The 15,042-nt window shown below is 36.8% G+C and overlaps 1 protein-coding gene across 2 annotated transcripts in view; it reads left to right on the forward strand.

Annotated features, from left to right (window-relative positions):
- Positions 1 to 260: 260 nt before the first annotated feature.
- The window catches only part of LOC111151016 (ubiquitin C-terminal hydrolase L5), a 41,975-nt gene continuing 27,193 nt past the window's right edge, over positions 261 to 15,042 (forward strand). For both annotated transcript variants that reach the window (XM_022508715.1, XM_022508716.1), the window contains exons 1-3: positions 261 to 449; positions 8,363 to 8,426; positions 9,831 to 9,936. In XM_022508715.1, coding sequence (XP_022364423.1) covers positions 374 to 449; positions 8,363 to 8,426; positions 9,831 to 9,936 — 246 coding nt within the window. In that variant the 5' untranslated portion in view covers positions 261 to 373. The remainder of the gene's footprint in view (positions 450 to 8,362; positions 8,427 to 9,830; positions 9,937 to 15,042) is intronic.

Below are 15,042 nucleotides of genomic sequence, written 5' to 3' on the forward strand. Positions count from 1 at the left end.
CTCCAGGTTAGGCTCTGGGGAACGAGCCCCGCCCCTCTCCTTTTGCCCCGCCCCCGACTGGCGAGGATCCCGGATGTTGCCTCCTACGGCGCGCTGAATCCCCGCCCTTTCTTCTTAAGCCCCGGCCCCTTCCGAATCCGCTACGGGTCCTGCACGGCCTAGGAAGAGTTTCGCTGTCTCCTGGGTGGCTAGAGCGTCCTCCCGCTCTCTGTCGCGCTGCAGGTGACGGAGCCCGGAGGCTGTCGGGAAGTAGGCGGGGTGACGTGGGGTTGACGAGCTCAGCGGCGGGTTTGCCGAGATCAGTGGCTGGCTGCAGCTGGTGCGGGGGGCGGCCGGATCCTGAGGTGGAGCGGGGCGGTGTGTGGCCGGGGCCATGACGGGCAATGCTGGGGAGTGGTGCCTCATGGAAAGCGACCCCGGGGTCTTCACCGAGCTCATTAAAGGATTCGGTGAGAGACAAGGGACCGTCCTGGGCCGGGGGTCACGGGAGGAGGCCCAAGCTGGGCATGGAGTGGTTCTCTGCGGCCACCGCCGCCTTGCGTCCGAAGGGAGGAGACTCCAGAAGCCTGCATCGCGGAGGTCTCTCGTCCCCTCCTCAGTCTTGGGCAGTCGCGTTTCCACACTGAATTTGAGAGCTTCATCACGAGGGCAGGGATCCTGTCTGTCTTGTGCACTGTCGTATCCTCAGGACTCGGCAATCAATTACTTGTTAATTGACTTGGGCGCTCCTCGCCCCCGCCTTTCACGCACGTATCTTTCCCTTTCCACGGTCGCTTCTCTGGGGAGCGTTCCCTTTACCCGGCAGGTGTGCCTAGATGCACGTTCTCAAGCCATCAGTCTTGCAGGAAAAGCTAGGGTGTACCTCCTCGACGGTGGGGTGTGTATGGCCCAAGCCTTGCAGGAACCCGAGATTCTGGTTACTCAAAGTAGAACACCTTGAGTGTGTGAGTAGCTCTGCGGACGTTCACACACGCTGACTGCATGGGACTGACAAGCCACTTGGTTAGTTCTTCTCCCGGCTCGCTTTTTGGCTTCCGGTAAAGTGTGGTTTCTTGAGCTAGTGCTCTAGACTAGAGGCCACATGCTTTCCTCAGGGTTTTTTTTTTTTTTTTTTTTTTTTTTTTTTTTTTCCCTGACCATGTTTCTTGTCTTACATCCTAAATAGTCAGCATATTTGACTTTTTATCCTTTTGTGTCCATCTTCCCATTCTTTTCTTTGGGCGGTAACTTTTTATTTAATTGCTACATTTCTTCAAGTATTATTAATTCTAGCTATTATGTTAAAACTTGTACTCGGGATAAAAACTAAACTTTGATATAGATACTGTCTATTGTACATAGATGACTATTTGGAATATAATTTATCAAGCATGTGTTGTTTACCTACTGTATCTCAGGCACACTGATACGGCTTGGGAATTTTCAGTGTGAATAAACCATGACTGCTCTTATAAAGATCTGACCCTCAAACTAATATTGTTTTTTAATTGCTATGTTAGAGCATATACAAAATGTTATGGGAACACAGGTCATGGAAGAGCAAAGAAAAAACATAAACTGTAGTAATGTTAAAGTATATGCCACAGGAAACAGCTAGCAAAGTGACAAAAAAAGAATGTAACAGTCAAGAGAACTGTTTGAATCTGAAGCTGAAAGGTAAACTGAGGCCAGATTGTATGCTGAGTTGTATAGTTTGGATTGCCCTGTAGTCACTGGGGACTTAACTGCCAAAGATATTTGAATGCCGAAATGACATTTTTATAATTAAAAAAGGTTTACTATGTGTAGTGTGCAGGGTGGAGTGGTATGAAGGGAGAGAAGCTAGCAGTTTCTTAAAATGGTTGGAGTCAGGTGATTAGCTTGACCTAAAGTTATGGGTTAAAGAGGAGGAGGTAGTTGGAGTAATTTTGCTCCATTTAAATCAACAGGACTACTGACTGGATGTAGGGGAAAGGGTGAAAATGACTCCATGGATTCTAGCTTGAGTGGCTGATGAAGCTTGATGAACAAGCTTGATGAACAAGCTTGATGGACAAGAAAATGAATTCATTTTTGAATAATGAGTTTGAGATGTCTGCAGGTTTACCTTCAAAACCTTAACTATTATGACATATTAAAGTTAACATTAAGAAATAGTGTATTAAGCAAGTTTGTTTTTAAATCCACTCCATTAACAGCTATTGCTTCAGTCCCATATGTATAGAAAACTTACAATCGAAAATGATTAAAAGTCATGAATTAGAGTGATATGTAAATGCATCTTCTGTACTGGCACATATGAAAAGTGAAGAAATTACTATTAATAGATTGGCTACATTAGCAGAAAAACTTTGCAAAAAGTTAAATGATGCAAATTGTGTATCATCATCAGATACCTCAAAGAGAAAATCAGTTTATTCCAATCATTTCCTTTTTTTTCTCTTATCTAACTCGTAGATTTAAAAAGCTTTTTGAAGTTCGTTTTTTAAAAAGTAGATAATCTTATTGTGTTATGAAAGCTATTTGTCAGTTTATTTTGAAGGTTTCTTCACTGGAAGAATTGTGGAGTCAGTGAATATATAAATACAAATTTTAGTGAAATATAACATCATGGTAAAACAATATTCTTTTTTTGTTTTTTTAAAATTTGTTTATTTGAGAGACTTCTCCAGCATGTGTGCAGGTATGGGGGGGCAGGAGAGAGAGAATCCTCAAGCAGACTCCTCACTGAGCACAGAACCCCATACAGATGCAGGGCTCAATCTCACGAGCACAAGATACTGACCTGAGCTGAAACCAAGAGTGGGCCACTTAACCAGCTGAGCCACCCAAGCACCCCAAAAAACAAAGTTCTTATTAAGAAACTGATGGAGTACAAGCAGAATTTACAGTTTTAATTGGTGCGGTACATACATAATTCATAAATGCACCAGAATAGTGATGGTCTACTGATTAAAAACAGAAGCGTAAACTTCCGTTTCCAGCCAAAATGGAATAACAGGGACTGCATTTACTTTTCCTACAACAAATCAATGACCCCAATTTCCATTTCAAGAACCTAGAAAATGAAGAGCAAATGAAACCTGAAGTAAGCAGATGAAAGGAAATAATACAGATCAGAGTTGAAATTAGTGAAATAAAAAAGAAAAATGATGGAGGAAATCAATGAAACTAAAAGCTGGTTTCTCAAAGATCAACGAAATGGATAAACCTCTAGTCAGCCTTATCAGAAAAAGAAGAGCAGGGGGCTCTTGGCTGGCTCTGTTGGTAGAGCATGTGACTCTTGATCTTGGCTTTGTAAGTTTGACCCCCATGTTGGATGTAGAGACTGTTTAGAAATAAAATCTTAAAAAAAAAAAAATTAAAAAAAAAAGAGGAGACACAAATGACCAATATTAGGAGTAAGAGAGAGGATACTGCTATAGATTTTATAGATTAAAAAGATAATGGAGTATTCTAAACATCATTATGCCAATAATTTGACAACTTGGATGAAATGTATAAATTTCTTTAAAGACAAAAATTACCAAAGCTCAAACAAGAATAACCAGTATAGCCTTACATTTACCAAATAAATTAAAATTGTAACTTAAAATCTTGCCACAATGAAAACTCCAGCCAAAATTTCTTTGCTGATAAATTATTTCAAATACTTCAGGATTAAGTAATACCAATTCTACACAAACTTTTCCCCAAAAAAACAGAGAAGGAATATTTCCCATCTCATTCATTGAGGGCCATCATTACCCTAACTCCCAATCCAAAGACATTATAAGAAAGTAAACTATAGACCTAACTCCATCATCAACATAAATGCAAAAATTCTGAACAAAATATTAGGAAATCTAATAATATATTGAGTGGACAATATATCATGCCTGACTGGGATTTATCCTGGGAATTCAGTGTTGGTTTAACATTTGAGATTCAGTGTGATTTACCATATTAACAAGCTAAATAAAAACTATATGATTATCTCAATAGACACAAAAAGCATTTGATAAAATCTAATGTCTGTTAAGAAATACATGCTACTATATTTTACCGTTTGCCAGCCAATGAGTTAGTCTGGCTCTGTTTTATAAAAGATTGTATTGATATATTGATAAAGAGAGAAAGAATTATATTACTGTTGACACAGTAAGCAGCTGGAGATTCATGTTTGCATTGGTTCCCTTGTCCTACAGGTCCATGGGAGTCAAGATGGATCCAGGTGGATGTTGCATACATGGATCTATGTGATAGTTAAGGAACCCTGAGCTTAGGGGACTTTTAATTAAAGAGGTTGCTAACAAACCTGATCAACCTTTACCTTTAGGAATATTCTATGGACAGAAAATACATCTTATCTCTGCACCAGGGGGAGACACTGTCTCTGTCTTATGTCTGTTTATCAAAATAACGTCATTGAAAAGATAGTCCAGAACTTTCAGAAGACAAGCAGAAACAGGAGAAACTCATTGAAAGTTGTCTCCCAACAAAATCCATTCTTGTTTTCCAAATCAAACTTGCCTTTCCCTCAGCTGCTCTGATTAATTTGGCCTGACTCATAGGTACCAAGTCTGTTTATCTCTTGTAGTGTTTACATTAGAAAGCAGGTGGCTTTCTTCTTAAATTTTTGTATTGACTTTTTGTCTTGTTTTAAGGCATGAACTTAGGTATATAGTGATTTTAGTGATTGCATGGACTCCTCCTGGGCTTGCAAGGAAGAAGTCTTGCAGAATTCCATCATCCGCAACTCTGACGCAGGAGTTGAGACAAATCTGAATGACTTTGGGGGCCAATATAGAGTTGCCTTGCCAAGAAGGTCAGTTATGATTTCTCTTGAGGTACATGTTACCTTGTTTTGAGGAGAGAGGCAAGTTAATGCCTGGTTTCACACAAAAAGTAAAGGTATACTTATGAGAGTACACCTGGTACCCCTAGAAACAAGTATTGCTTACAATTGTTGGGGCCCCCAAAATAGAAGCGTCTCGTTAGGAATACAAGTCAACAGCTTTCCAACTTGAGGTTCCCAAATAGTTGAGTCTAGTCCTTGTTTTTGAAGTGCTTGCTTGAGTGCCCACAATCCAGTTTTTCCTATTTGGTCACATCACTAACTAAATAACATGGAATAACATGATTAGTGAAGATACTTGGTGCTATTTTTTGGTAGGAGGTACAGAAGTGGGGGCCGTGCCTTTACTTCTGGTAGACTTGGTGAGGTTGGGGGAATGACAGATTGTGTAAACTGTTGGAGGATAGCATTAAATTTAAATTTAAGGCACTGGCGACAGGGAGGACCCTACCACGGTATTTTTCTTGGGAAGAAATGTGCCAGGATGTTTTTAAGAGAGCTATTTCTTGAAATTAGTTTTTGAATAGAACTGTTTTATGAAGCCACCAGTATCATAATGCAAATGTATTTGTCAATACGTAAATATTTCAAACATATTTTAATTTTAGTACTTCCTTTCACTTCGGAGCAGTGTGTTCTGGTTTGGATGACAGATTCTATGGCCAGCCTGTTTAAGACCCAGTTCAATTATCCGTGGAAAGTGTCTCTGATCAGCAAAGACAGCGGTGGTCTCTCCTACCTCATAACTTTGAGTGTATCTTTCATATGTAAATTCGCTGCATTGTCTTTGAATTGTATATACTTGTTTTCTACTAGTGATGAAATCCTTCCTCCTTTCCTCCCTCCTTCCTTCTTTCCTGCCTGTCTTCCTTTCTTTCGTTTACCCCCAGTGTGGGACTGAAATTTAGGACTCTGAGATAAAGAGTCAGAGGATCTATTGACTGAGCCCCCCGGGGTCCCCCTAGTTGTGATAGTATTAAGTGTCATGACAATTGTTTATTATTTTCTGTCCTTGCCAGGACCTAGTACCATGCTTGGCACCTAAAAGGTATTTGTGAAATACCAGCATTTTGTTAACTTTTTAAAGCTTTCCCCACCCTGCCCCCATCTTTTTACTTAACATATGTCAGGAAGTTTGCATTAGGGGATTCTTTATATTTAGTGTTAATAAATGTATACCTTACAAGAACTGTGTGGATTGGATGAAGCAGAGGAGTACCCTTATTTTATACACAAGGAAAGTGAGGCTCAAAGACATTGTGTTCTTGCTCAAGGTTAAGAATTTTAAGGTACTGCTGGGATTGGAATACAGCTCTCTTGAATCACTGCTGCTTTTTTTTTTTTTTAAGATTTTATTTATTTATTTGACAGACAGAGCTCACAAGCAGGCAGAGAGGCAGACAGAGAGGAGGAAGCAGGCTCCCCACAGAGCCGAGAGCCCGATGTGGGGCTCGATCCCAGGACCCCGGGATCATGACCCCAGCCGAAGGCAGAGGCTTAACCCACTGAGCCACCCAGGCGCCCCTACTGCTGCTTTCTTTTTCCTGTACCATACGTTATTTGAAATTGAGTGTACATAAGGGAACTATTAGATATTCAATGTGTATAAGGTGATAGATACTAAGAGTTGAATATTATGTTTTCCTTATATAAAGAGACTGTGTGTGTTTAGCATAAGGTTTAAACAGGTGTCACCACTTGAAATTCACCCTGTGCAGAAGATTTGGGGACACTTTTATTCAGTGGATTTTTGTTGTTTTAGTATGATACATACAATGTTTTGATGTTTGGCCTTTTTACAGTTGATTTCTAATAGCAGTAACCAGTGTTAACAATTGCCTTAGTGTCCTTCCGTGCCCTTTTTGACACTCAAAAATACAGGTTCACACTTACAAGGCATTTCCCTCTAACTTCCTATATGTGAATGTCTAGCAACATGTTTTCTACTACAATCAATCTAGTAACTCTCCCTTGTACATACATCTTTTCATGCAGAGCGGGTACTTAGGGACGCCTGGGTGGCTCAGTAGGGTAAGCGTCTGCCTTTGCTTCAGGTCACGATCCCAGGGTTCTGGGATTGAGTACCACATAGGGCTTCTTGCTCAGCAGGGCTTCTGCCTCTGCCTGCTGTTCTGCCTCCTTGTGCTCGCTCTCTTTCTCACTGACAAATAAAAAAAGTTAAAAAAAAAAAAAAAAAGAGAGAGAGGATACTTAATAGATATTTGCTGAATAGAGCAAATTGAGTCTGAGGTGGTATGAATGTCCAAAGTCATGTAGTTGGTTGACCCAACTTTTTTTTTTTTCAGGTAGATCAAAGGCTTCTCTAGCTTTTACTTGAAAATAATCTGGAATATTAAAATATGTCCAGACTTTGGAACCAGATGAGGGTTTTATTAGTTTTTTGGCATATACTAACTGTAGTGAATTTAGGCAAGACACTTAAGATCCCTAAACTTCTGTATAATACTTGCCTTGCAGTGATTAGGGAAAATGCATTTAAAGTACTTTACAGATAGAAGACACTGTAAATATGGCTGGTTTTTGTATTGAGATAATATTAGTTAATAGTTAGTAAACCCTTACAGTGTGCCAGGCACTGTATTAAATGTATCTCATGCATACTAAATTATCTCATTGATTCCTCATAGCAACTCCATGAGTTTTGGGGGACAGAGAGGTTAAATGGTCATATAGCTAGTAAATGGAGGACCCAGGATTCAAACCCTGGCATTTTTGAAGCCTACCTCTTAACCAGTACACTGTTACTATGATACCACTAGGACAGGGTTTCTCGACCTTGGCAATGTTGACTTTTTGGGCCAAATGATTCTTTACTGTTGGTAGCTGTCCTTTGCACTGTAGGATGTTTAGCATTTCTGGCCTCTATCCATTAGATGCCAAGGCCTTCCCACCGATGACAATAGTAACAATAAAAATATCTCCAGACATTATAAAATCTTTCTCAGGCAGCAGGGGGAGGAGGGGCAGAGAGTGGGGGACAGAAAACATCACCTGATTGAGAAACACTATCCTAAGGAAGTGTATGTTTGGGGGGCTCTGAGATAGTTGAAAATAAAATTATATTAAAAACAGTATAGAATTGGAATTTAGGAAAAGGGTCAGAACTAAACATGTGATGTGAAAGTCAGTGTTAAATGGTAGTTATTTATTATGACTTAAAAAAAAGTGTATAGAAAAAAAAGAAGAGGGCCAAGGGAAGAACTAGGCAAATGGCACTTGAATGAAAAGAGCAGATGCAGAAGAGGGAGAGATTGAGAGAGACTGAGAAGTCTGGGGTGGCGTTTCAGTGAAAAACTCTTGAAAATTCTTTAAATTATAAAAGTAATATACTCCCATTATAAATAACTAGAAAGTAGTGAAAGAAGTAAAAGGATTTGGCTGTGAACTTCATCAGTTTAACCATTTCATTTTATCTTGTCTCATTGTCCCTAAATGTGCATTTTTTTTCCAGTTAGTATTTTATTTAATGATGAAGGAAAAAAAATGAGTTACTTTGTTTTCTAAAGAAATAATTTCTTATATCAGGTTGCCGAGGAGCCCAAGTAGAAGAAATATGGAGTTTAGAGCCTGAGAATTTTGAAAAATTAAAGTAAGTATGATCTTAGTTGTGTTAAAAATAATATGTCTGTACTTTAAGCAGACTGTTTTCTGTTTATTTTACTTGGATTGCTTTAGAATGATTACATCATCTCCTTTAAGTCTTTCTTTGATCTTGTGAGATAGGTACTATTACTCTCATTTTATAACCCAGACCTGAGACTCATATATAAGTAACTTTTAAGCGATTAAAAAGTAAGTCTCTATAATTCCATGTCAGAATTGGTTGATTGGTTGAGTTTTTACAATATTCACTTGTAGATCAATGGGGTTAGAACACAGGACACATTTTAACATTAAAAAAGTGAGTAATAAGTTAATCTACAAAAGCATATTTAGTAGATAACCTATATTAATAGTAATTCAGAACTTGTCTATACATTATCACATTGCTTTTTGGGGAGGTTACAGTTTAGATTCCAAGTGTAGGTGCCAGGAAGTACCTTCCTTTTCCCCATCTTTCTGACTCAAATCACCTCTTTAAGACTCCCCTAACGTCAATCTCCATGCCCCCAAGCATTGACCCTGTATTGTGAATAGAGGGCTAGAGGAATTTTCATTGGAGGGAGAATTCTTGGATTCTTGGAATGTGACAAGGAGTAGGCTTCTAGAGGGGAAATGGGGACTGTAGAGATATAGCTACTGTTTTTAATAGTAAAGAGATCATTTGCTTCTCCCTACTTTCCCCTTCCCCACAGAAAGAACAGTGACTTGAGATGAATTAAGGGATCAATTCTGGCTGAGTGATCAGGAAAGGTTAATTAAAAATATGTCATTTGAACTGTCTTTAAAGACTAAGAAAGGGTTTTGTTGCATGGAAGACAGTTATAAAAGACTGGAGAGAATCCTAAAGTGGTGATTTAATGTTTAATGGGCAACAAGAGTTCCTTTAGGGAAGTGGATGACTTAATTATGTATAAGATGATAGCATCCATTCATACTGCAGTTTGATGATTTTTCATGAATCCAACAATTATATAAAGGTGACTTAATATATTTTATAATATATATGCTATAAGCCATTTATCTATAAATATCCCATGTGAATTTTATTCATATAGATTAGAATTTAGTCTACGGTTAACAGCTTCTTTTAGTTTTGCGATGTTCTTATTTTTAGTTTTTAGTGAAGTGATATAAGGTAGAAGTGCATAATCCAGATTTGAGAATAAACCTTTCATTTTAATTCTGTTTTCTGTAATGTAATTTTAAGGTTTATTAACCATGTTCTAGGCAACATTCTAGTGACTGAATGACAATAGAAATCTTAAAAAATTTTCTCAAACTTACTTTGTTTGCAATGTATTTGTTAAATAGCTGATTAAAATGTAATGTATTGACAGCATATTAAAAAATAACAGGTTTTGGTGTCACTAATTTGTATTTTATTTTGTAGGCCAGTTCATGGGTTAATTTTTCTTTTCAAGTGGCAGCCAGGAGAAGAACCAGCAGGCTCTGTAGTTCAGGACTCCAGACTTGACACAATATTTTTTGCAAAGCAGGTATGCTCCTTGGGTACTCTGAAGTCTTGAGAGTTCTATAAACAGAAGTCTATTTCACTTTTTTGTCTTCGGTGTTGCAGTCCTCAAGCTTTTTTGTCTTAGGACCCCTTTACATTCTTAAAAATTGTTGAGCTCTCCAAAGAGCTCTTCTGTTTATATGGATTATATTTATCAATATTTATTATATTAGACATTAAGACTGAGACATTTTGAGAGAATTTTTTTTTAAAGATTTTATTTATTTATTTGACAGAGAGAAAGAGAGAGATTACAAGTAGGCAGAGAGGCAGGCAGAGAGAGAGAGGCAGAAACAGGCTCCCTGCTGAGCAGAGAGCCCAATGCAGGGCTCCATCCCAAGACTCTTGAGATCATGATCTGGGCTGAAAGCAGAGGCTTATTAACCCACTGAGCCACCCAGGTGCCCCCATTCTGAGAGTATTAATTGATTTTTAAAAACAGTAAATGCATTACATGTTAAAATAAGTAACACATTTTTTAGTGAAACATAATCACACTTACCAAACAAAAAAAATTAGCAAGAAGCTTTACATTTACGTTTTACATTGTTTTACATTTTTGCAGATCTAATGTCTGGCTTAATAGCTCACAGCTAGATTCTCCTTTCTGCTTCTTTATTCAGTCTGTTGCAGTATTTTTGTTTTGTTTTGCTTTTGTTTGAAATATATGAAGAAAATTCGATTTCACACATATGTGTAGTTGGAAAGGGAGGAGTATTTTAATGTCTTTTTCGGAGAATTATGGATATTCTTTGATATCAAAACTCCAAAAATGTTGCTTTCTTAAGGGTTAAGTTGCAAGTGACATCTGAAACCATATCATTGAACTTTACTCCTTATTATATTAAAAACTTTGGTTTATCTTGCTGTGCAAATGGGTCTTTTACTCGTGCAACATTTGATAATATTGTGTATTGGTCATTTTGAAAGTTCACCAACTTATACAGATCTTCTAAATGTTGACACATTTGATTACATACATTATCAATAAGTCACATGTGTATCATCAGAAAAGTCGTTAAGTATCATGGAACTTTTAAACTAATAGTGGAATATCTTAATCTTACCAAATTCTAATTTTCACTTGAAAGTTCAAATTTTATCAATAAAACCAAATACTGTCAGGGATTTTCCTTCAAGTAACAGGCTCATTTCACTCAGTTCAAAGAAAAATACCTGCCGCATACCTTGTTGAACAACTGTATTTGTCTGTCATTTGTGTTTTCAAATGAAAAAGATGTTCCAAGATAAAAGCAGCCAACTTAGCTCACAACTCAAAGAGTTGTACTGCTGCCTTTTGTTGAAATGACTAGCATATTTTGGTTTGCAGCAGAAGTGCTTTATTTGTGCTACCTATTTCATTTGGTAGAATATTACAGACTTGTACTTCAATGTCAGATTTTAGTAAAAATTTATTGCTTCATTAAAGACAGTCTTCAGTAAAACTTTTTTTTCTTCTTTTTCTTTCTTTCTTTCTTTTTTTTTTTTTTAAGCTATCTATGTCGATGAAACAGTTTAATGCCACTGTCCAGATTTGGTGCTAAAATACCAGCAGTGTTATTATTGCTATTCTATATTGCTGTAGATACTACATCTATTGCTATTATAATATCAGTGCAAATGTGAAAGCAGGGTAGAAGTCAAAAACTATCTTTGAATTATTATGGGAACAATTTTTGAGCACATGAACCCCTTGAGAACGGTCTTAGGAATTCCCAGGGGTCCATGGACTGCACTTGAGAACTGCTGTTCTAGTATATACAGTGCAGTGATGAATATTATTATATGCCTCCGTACATTTGGTCCATTGTTTGGAAAAGCTGAAAAAGAGAATGATAAAAGAGGTTTGATTAATGTTTAAAATCTAAGCTAAATTTGATGACATTGTTTGAAAATTGCACTCATTTCTGAGACTCAAAAAATTGCTTAGGATAATCTGTTTAACCTTTAGAAAGGTTGAGAATAAAACTGCAAAATCTCATTACTGTCCTTTGGATGAAGCCTTTGCCATTCCACTTGGTAACTTGTTTTCCCTTTTCTTCTTACTACTACTTTCCACTTTCCTCCGATTTTTTAAAATTGAGTGTTTTTTTGAGAGAAATTATCACTTTCTTCTTTTATTTTAAGGGTTAAGAGAATATTATCGTGTATTTTTTTCTGATAGCAGAAATTCAAGTACAGAAATATATAGTGATAAGAATGACTATCTTTGTAATCCCACACCCTTCTCTACTAACCACTTTTAATGGTTTGACTCATTCATTTAATCAACAAGTAGTTTTGAGCACCCACTTTGTGCTAGGCATTGTTTTTAAGGTACTAGAGGAATAATGATGACTAAGACAGGCATGTCTCTTAATTTCAACAATAATGAAAATAATACAGCAGTAGCCAACATTTACCATTCTTACTGTGTATCAGATACTGTGCTTTAGATATATTATTTATTTGATCCTTGCAACAACTCTGTGAGGTTGTTACCCTAATATTACAGATGAAGAAATTGAGATCTGGAAAAATAATTTTTCAGAGGTCACACAGAATTTAAACCCGGGTCTAAAACTTACGTTTGTGATTCCACATGCCATACTATCTCCCACATTGTCTTTTTATATGCTAACATATTCTCATTATAATTTTCTTACTAAAGTTGGATTGTTATGCAAAATATTTTGCATCATTTTTCACTTAATGATAAAAGTTTGACTTTGCTCTATTTCCATACACATAACAGTATTAGCTAACATTTTCTATAGGTTTATTAGGTACTTCCATATGTATTATTTTTATGTATTAATTTATTTGTAGTAGCCAATACTCACAACAACACTATGTGGTTTTATACATTCCTTATTATTTCACAGATGTGGAAACTGAATCCCAGAGAGGTTATGAAACTTGCCCAAGTTATGCAGCTAGTCATTGGCAGAGCTGGACTGCAAACTCAGGCACTGTAGCTCTGAAGTTTATGCTCTCAACCACATCACAACATAGTCTCTTTTAAAAGACAATGTCCTATAATTTATTGGTGTAAATGTTCTACAGTTTATTTAACTAATCTCTTAATGACCAACATTTTGAGTTTCTGTTTATTTCTCTAACACAAGTAATTTGTTTATGTATTATAATACTTGTACTTATTATGTATTACTGTACAACAGTAATTCTTTTTTTTTTTTAAAGATTTATTTATTTATTTATTTGACAGAGAAATCACAAGTAGGCAGAAGTAGGCAGAGCAGCAGGCAGAGAGAGAGGGAGAAGCAGGCTCCCCGCTGAGCAGAGAGCCTGATGTGGGGCTCGATCCCAGGACCCTGAGATCATGACCTGAGCTGAAGGCAGAGCCTTAACCCACTGAGCCACCCAGGTGCCCCTACAACAATAATTCTAATTTCAAAACTGCAGGCTGTGATTTTCAGGATCTAGATAGTAGAGAAAAAGTAGGAGACAGATAATTTTTTTAAAAAAGACTTTATTTATTTGACAGAGAGAGATTCAAGTAGGCGGTGAGGCAGACAGAGAGAGAGAGAGAGAAGCAGGCTCCCTGCTGAGCAGAGAGCCCCACATGGGGCTTGATCCCAGGACCCTGAGATCATGACCTGATCCAAAGGCAGAGGCTTAACCCACTGAGCCACCCAGGCAGCCCAGAGACAGATAATTTTGAAAGTCCTTCAGGTGTTTTTCTCCTTGTAAAGGAGGATTTTTTATATTTTAAGGTATATAAATATATATGCTCATTTTACAAAATTTAAGCATTATAACTATATGATGTAGGAAATAAAAGTCCCTTATAATCCCTGCTTCAGAGATAACCACAGAAATTATTTATATTCTTGAACATTTTCTCTGTGTGTATGTGTGCATTTAATTTCTTCCACACTGTATGTCTTTCACACTAAATTGTGAACCTGGGAGTCTGGGGTTTTGTTTTTATGTACAGTCCCTAGCACATAGTAGATATCCAATAAATGCAGACTGAGATCTTCATCTCTAAGAATATTACAGTTAACACTAGTATTAACTAACACTATGACATTAATGATTTATAGAGGTCAAAGTATTTTTAAGGTAAAAGAAAGTACTCTAAAGAAAAATGTTCTAGGGTTTGAATTTGTAATATTTTTCTAGGTCTGTATTTCTGTCTTAACTATAATTTAATGTTTTATTTGTATTATATTATTCCTGCCATATTTATTAATGTCGAGGATTTGTGATTTTCCAATAATACTGGGTGTTTTTTGCACTATATTACCTCAACAGTTCGTATTGAACTGAATCAGTATTTCCTAATAATATCTTTTAGTCTTTTTAGTGTATGCCTCCTTTGAGCCTATGCCAGAAACTTCGTATTACATAAATATATAATCCTTAATTCTAGGCTTCAATAAATTCAATAATGATTGTATCCAGAAAATTTAAAAAATTTTTAAAAATGTAAAAATTTAAAAATTTTTTATTCAGAAAATTTAAAAATGTAATTAAAATTATATTTATATAAAATATTTATATATTTATATAATAAAATATATTATATATTTATAATTTAATGTAATTAAATTATATTTATTTATGATAAGGTTATACATATTAACTAAGTATATATTTTTGGTATTTATGGATGGAATTATATCAGTTTAGAGAGGTAATAGTAATACTGGCTGTCTTAAGCTGATCATACACTCTAATTGTGGAACTGCATGTACGTGGATCACTGATTAAGAAGTACTGAGAAAAGAATCTAGTAAATTGTGTGTAAGAAATGACATTTGGGGGGTGCCTGGGTGGCCCTGTTGGTTAAGCGATTGCCTTCGGCTCGGGTCATGATCCCAGAGTCTTGGGACCGAGCCCCGCATCAGGCTCCCTGCTCAGTGGGGAGCCTGCTTCTCCCTCACCCTCTGCTGCTCTGCGTGCTTGTGTCTCTCGCTCTGTCAAATAAATAAATAAAATCTTAAAAAAAAAATGACATTTGGTAGCACTTTGCTGCTAAATGTCATTGTCTTGTTTTCACTTTTCACTGAATTATTTGTTAAATGGTACTTGCTAAGATTGTACTGGGTTTGTCTGATTATCTATTCAGTCTTCCAGGAAA

This window comes from Enhydra lutris, unplaced genomic scaffold (genome assembly GCF_002288905.1).
Source record: "Enhydra lutris kenyoni isolate GAN:26980312 unplaced genomic scaffold, ASM228890v2 scaffoldscaffold25, whole genome shotgun sequence".
Classification (NCBI taxonomy): domain Eukaryota; kingdom Metazoa; phylum Chordata; class Mammalia; order Carnivora; family Mustelidae; genus Enhydra; species Enhydra lutris.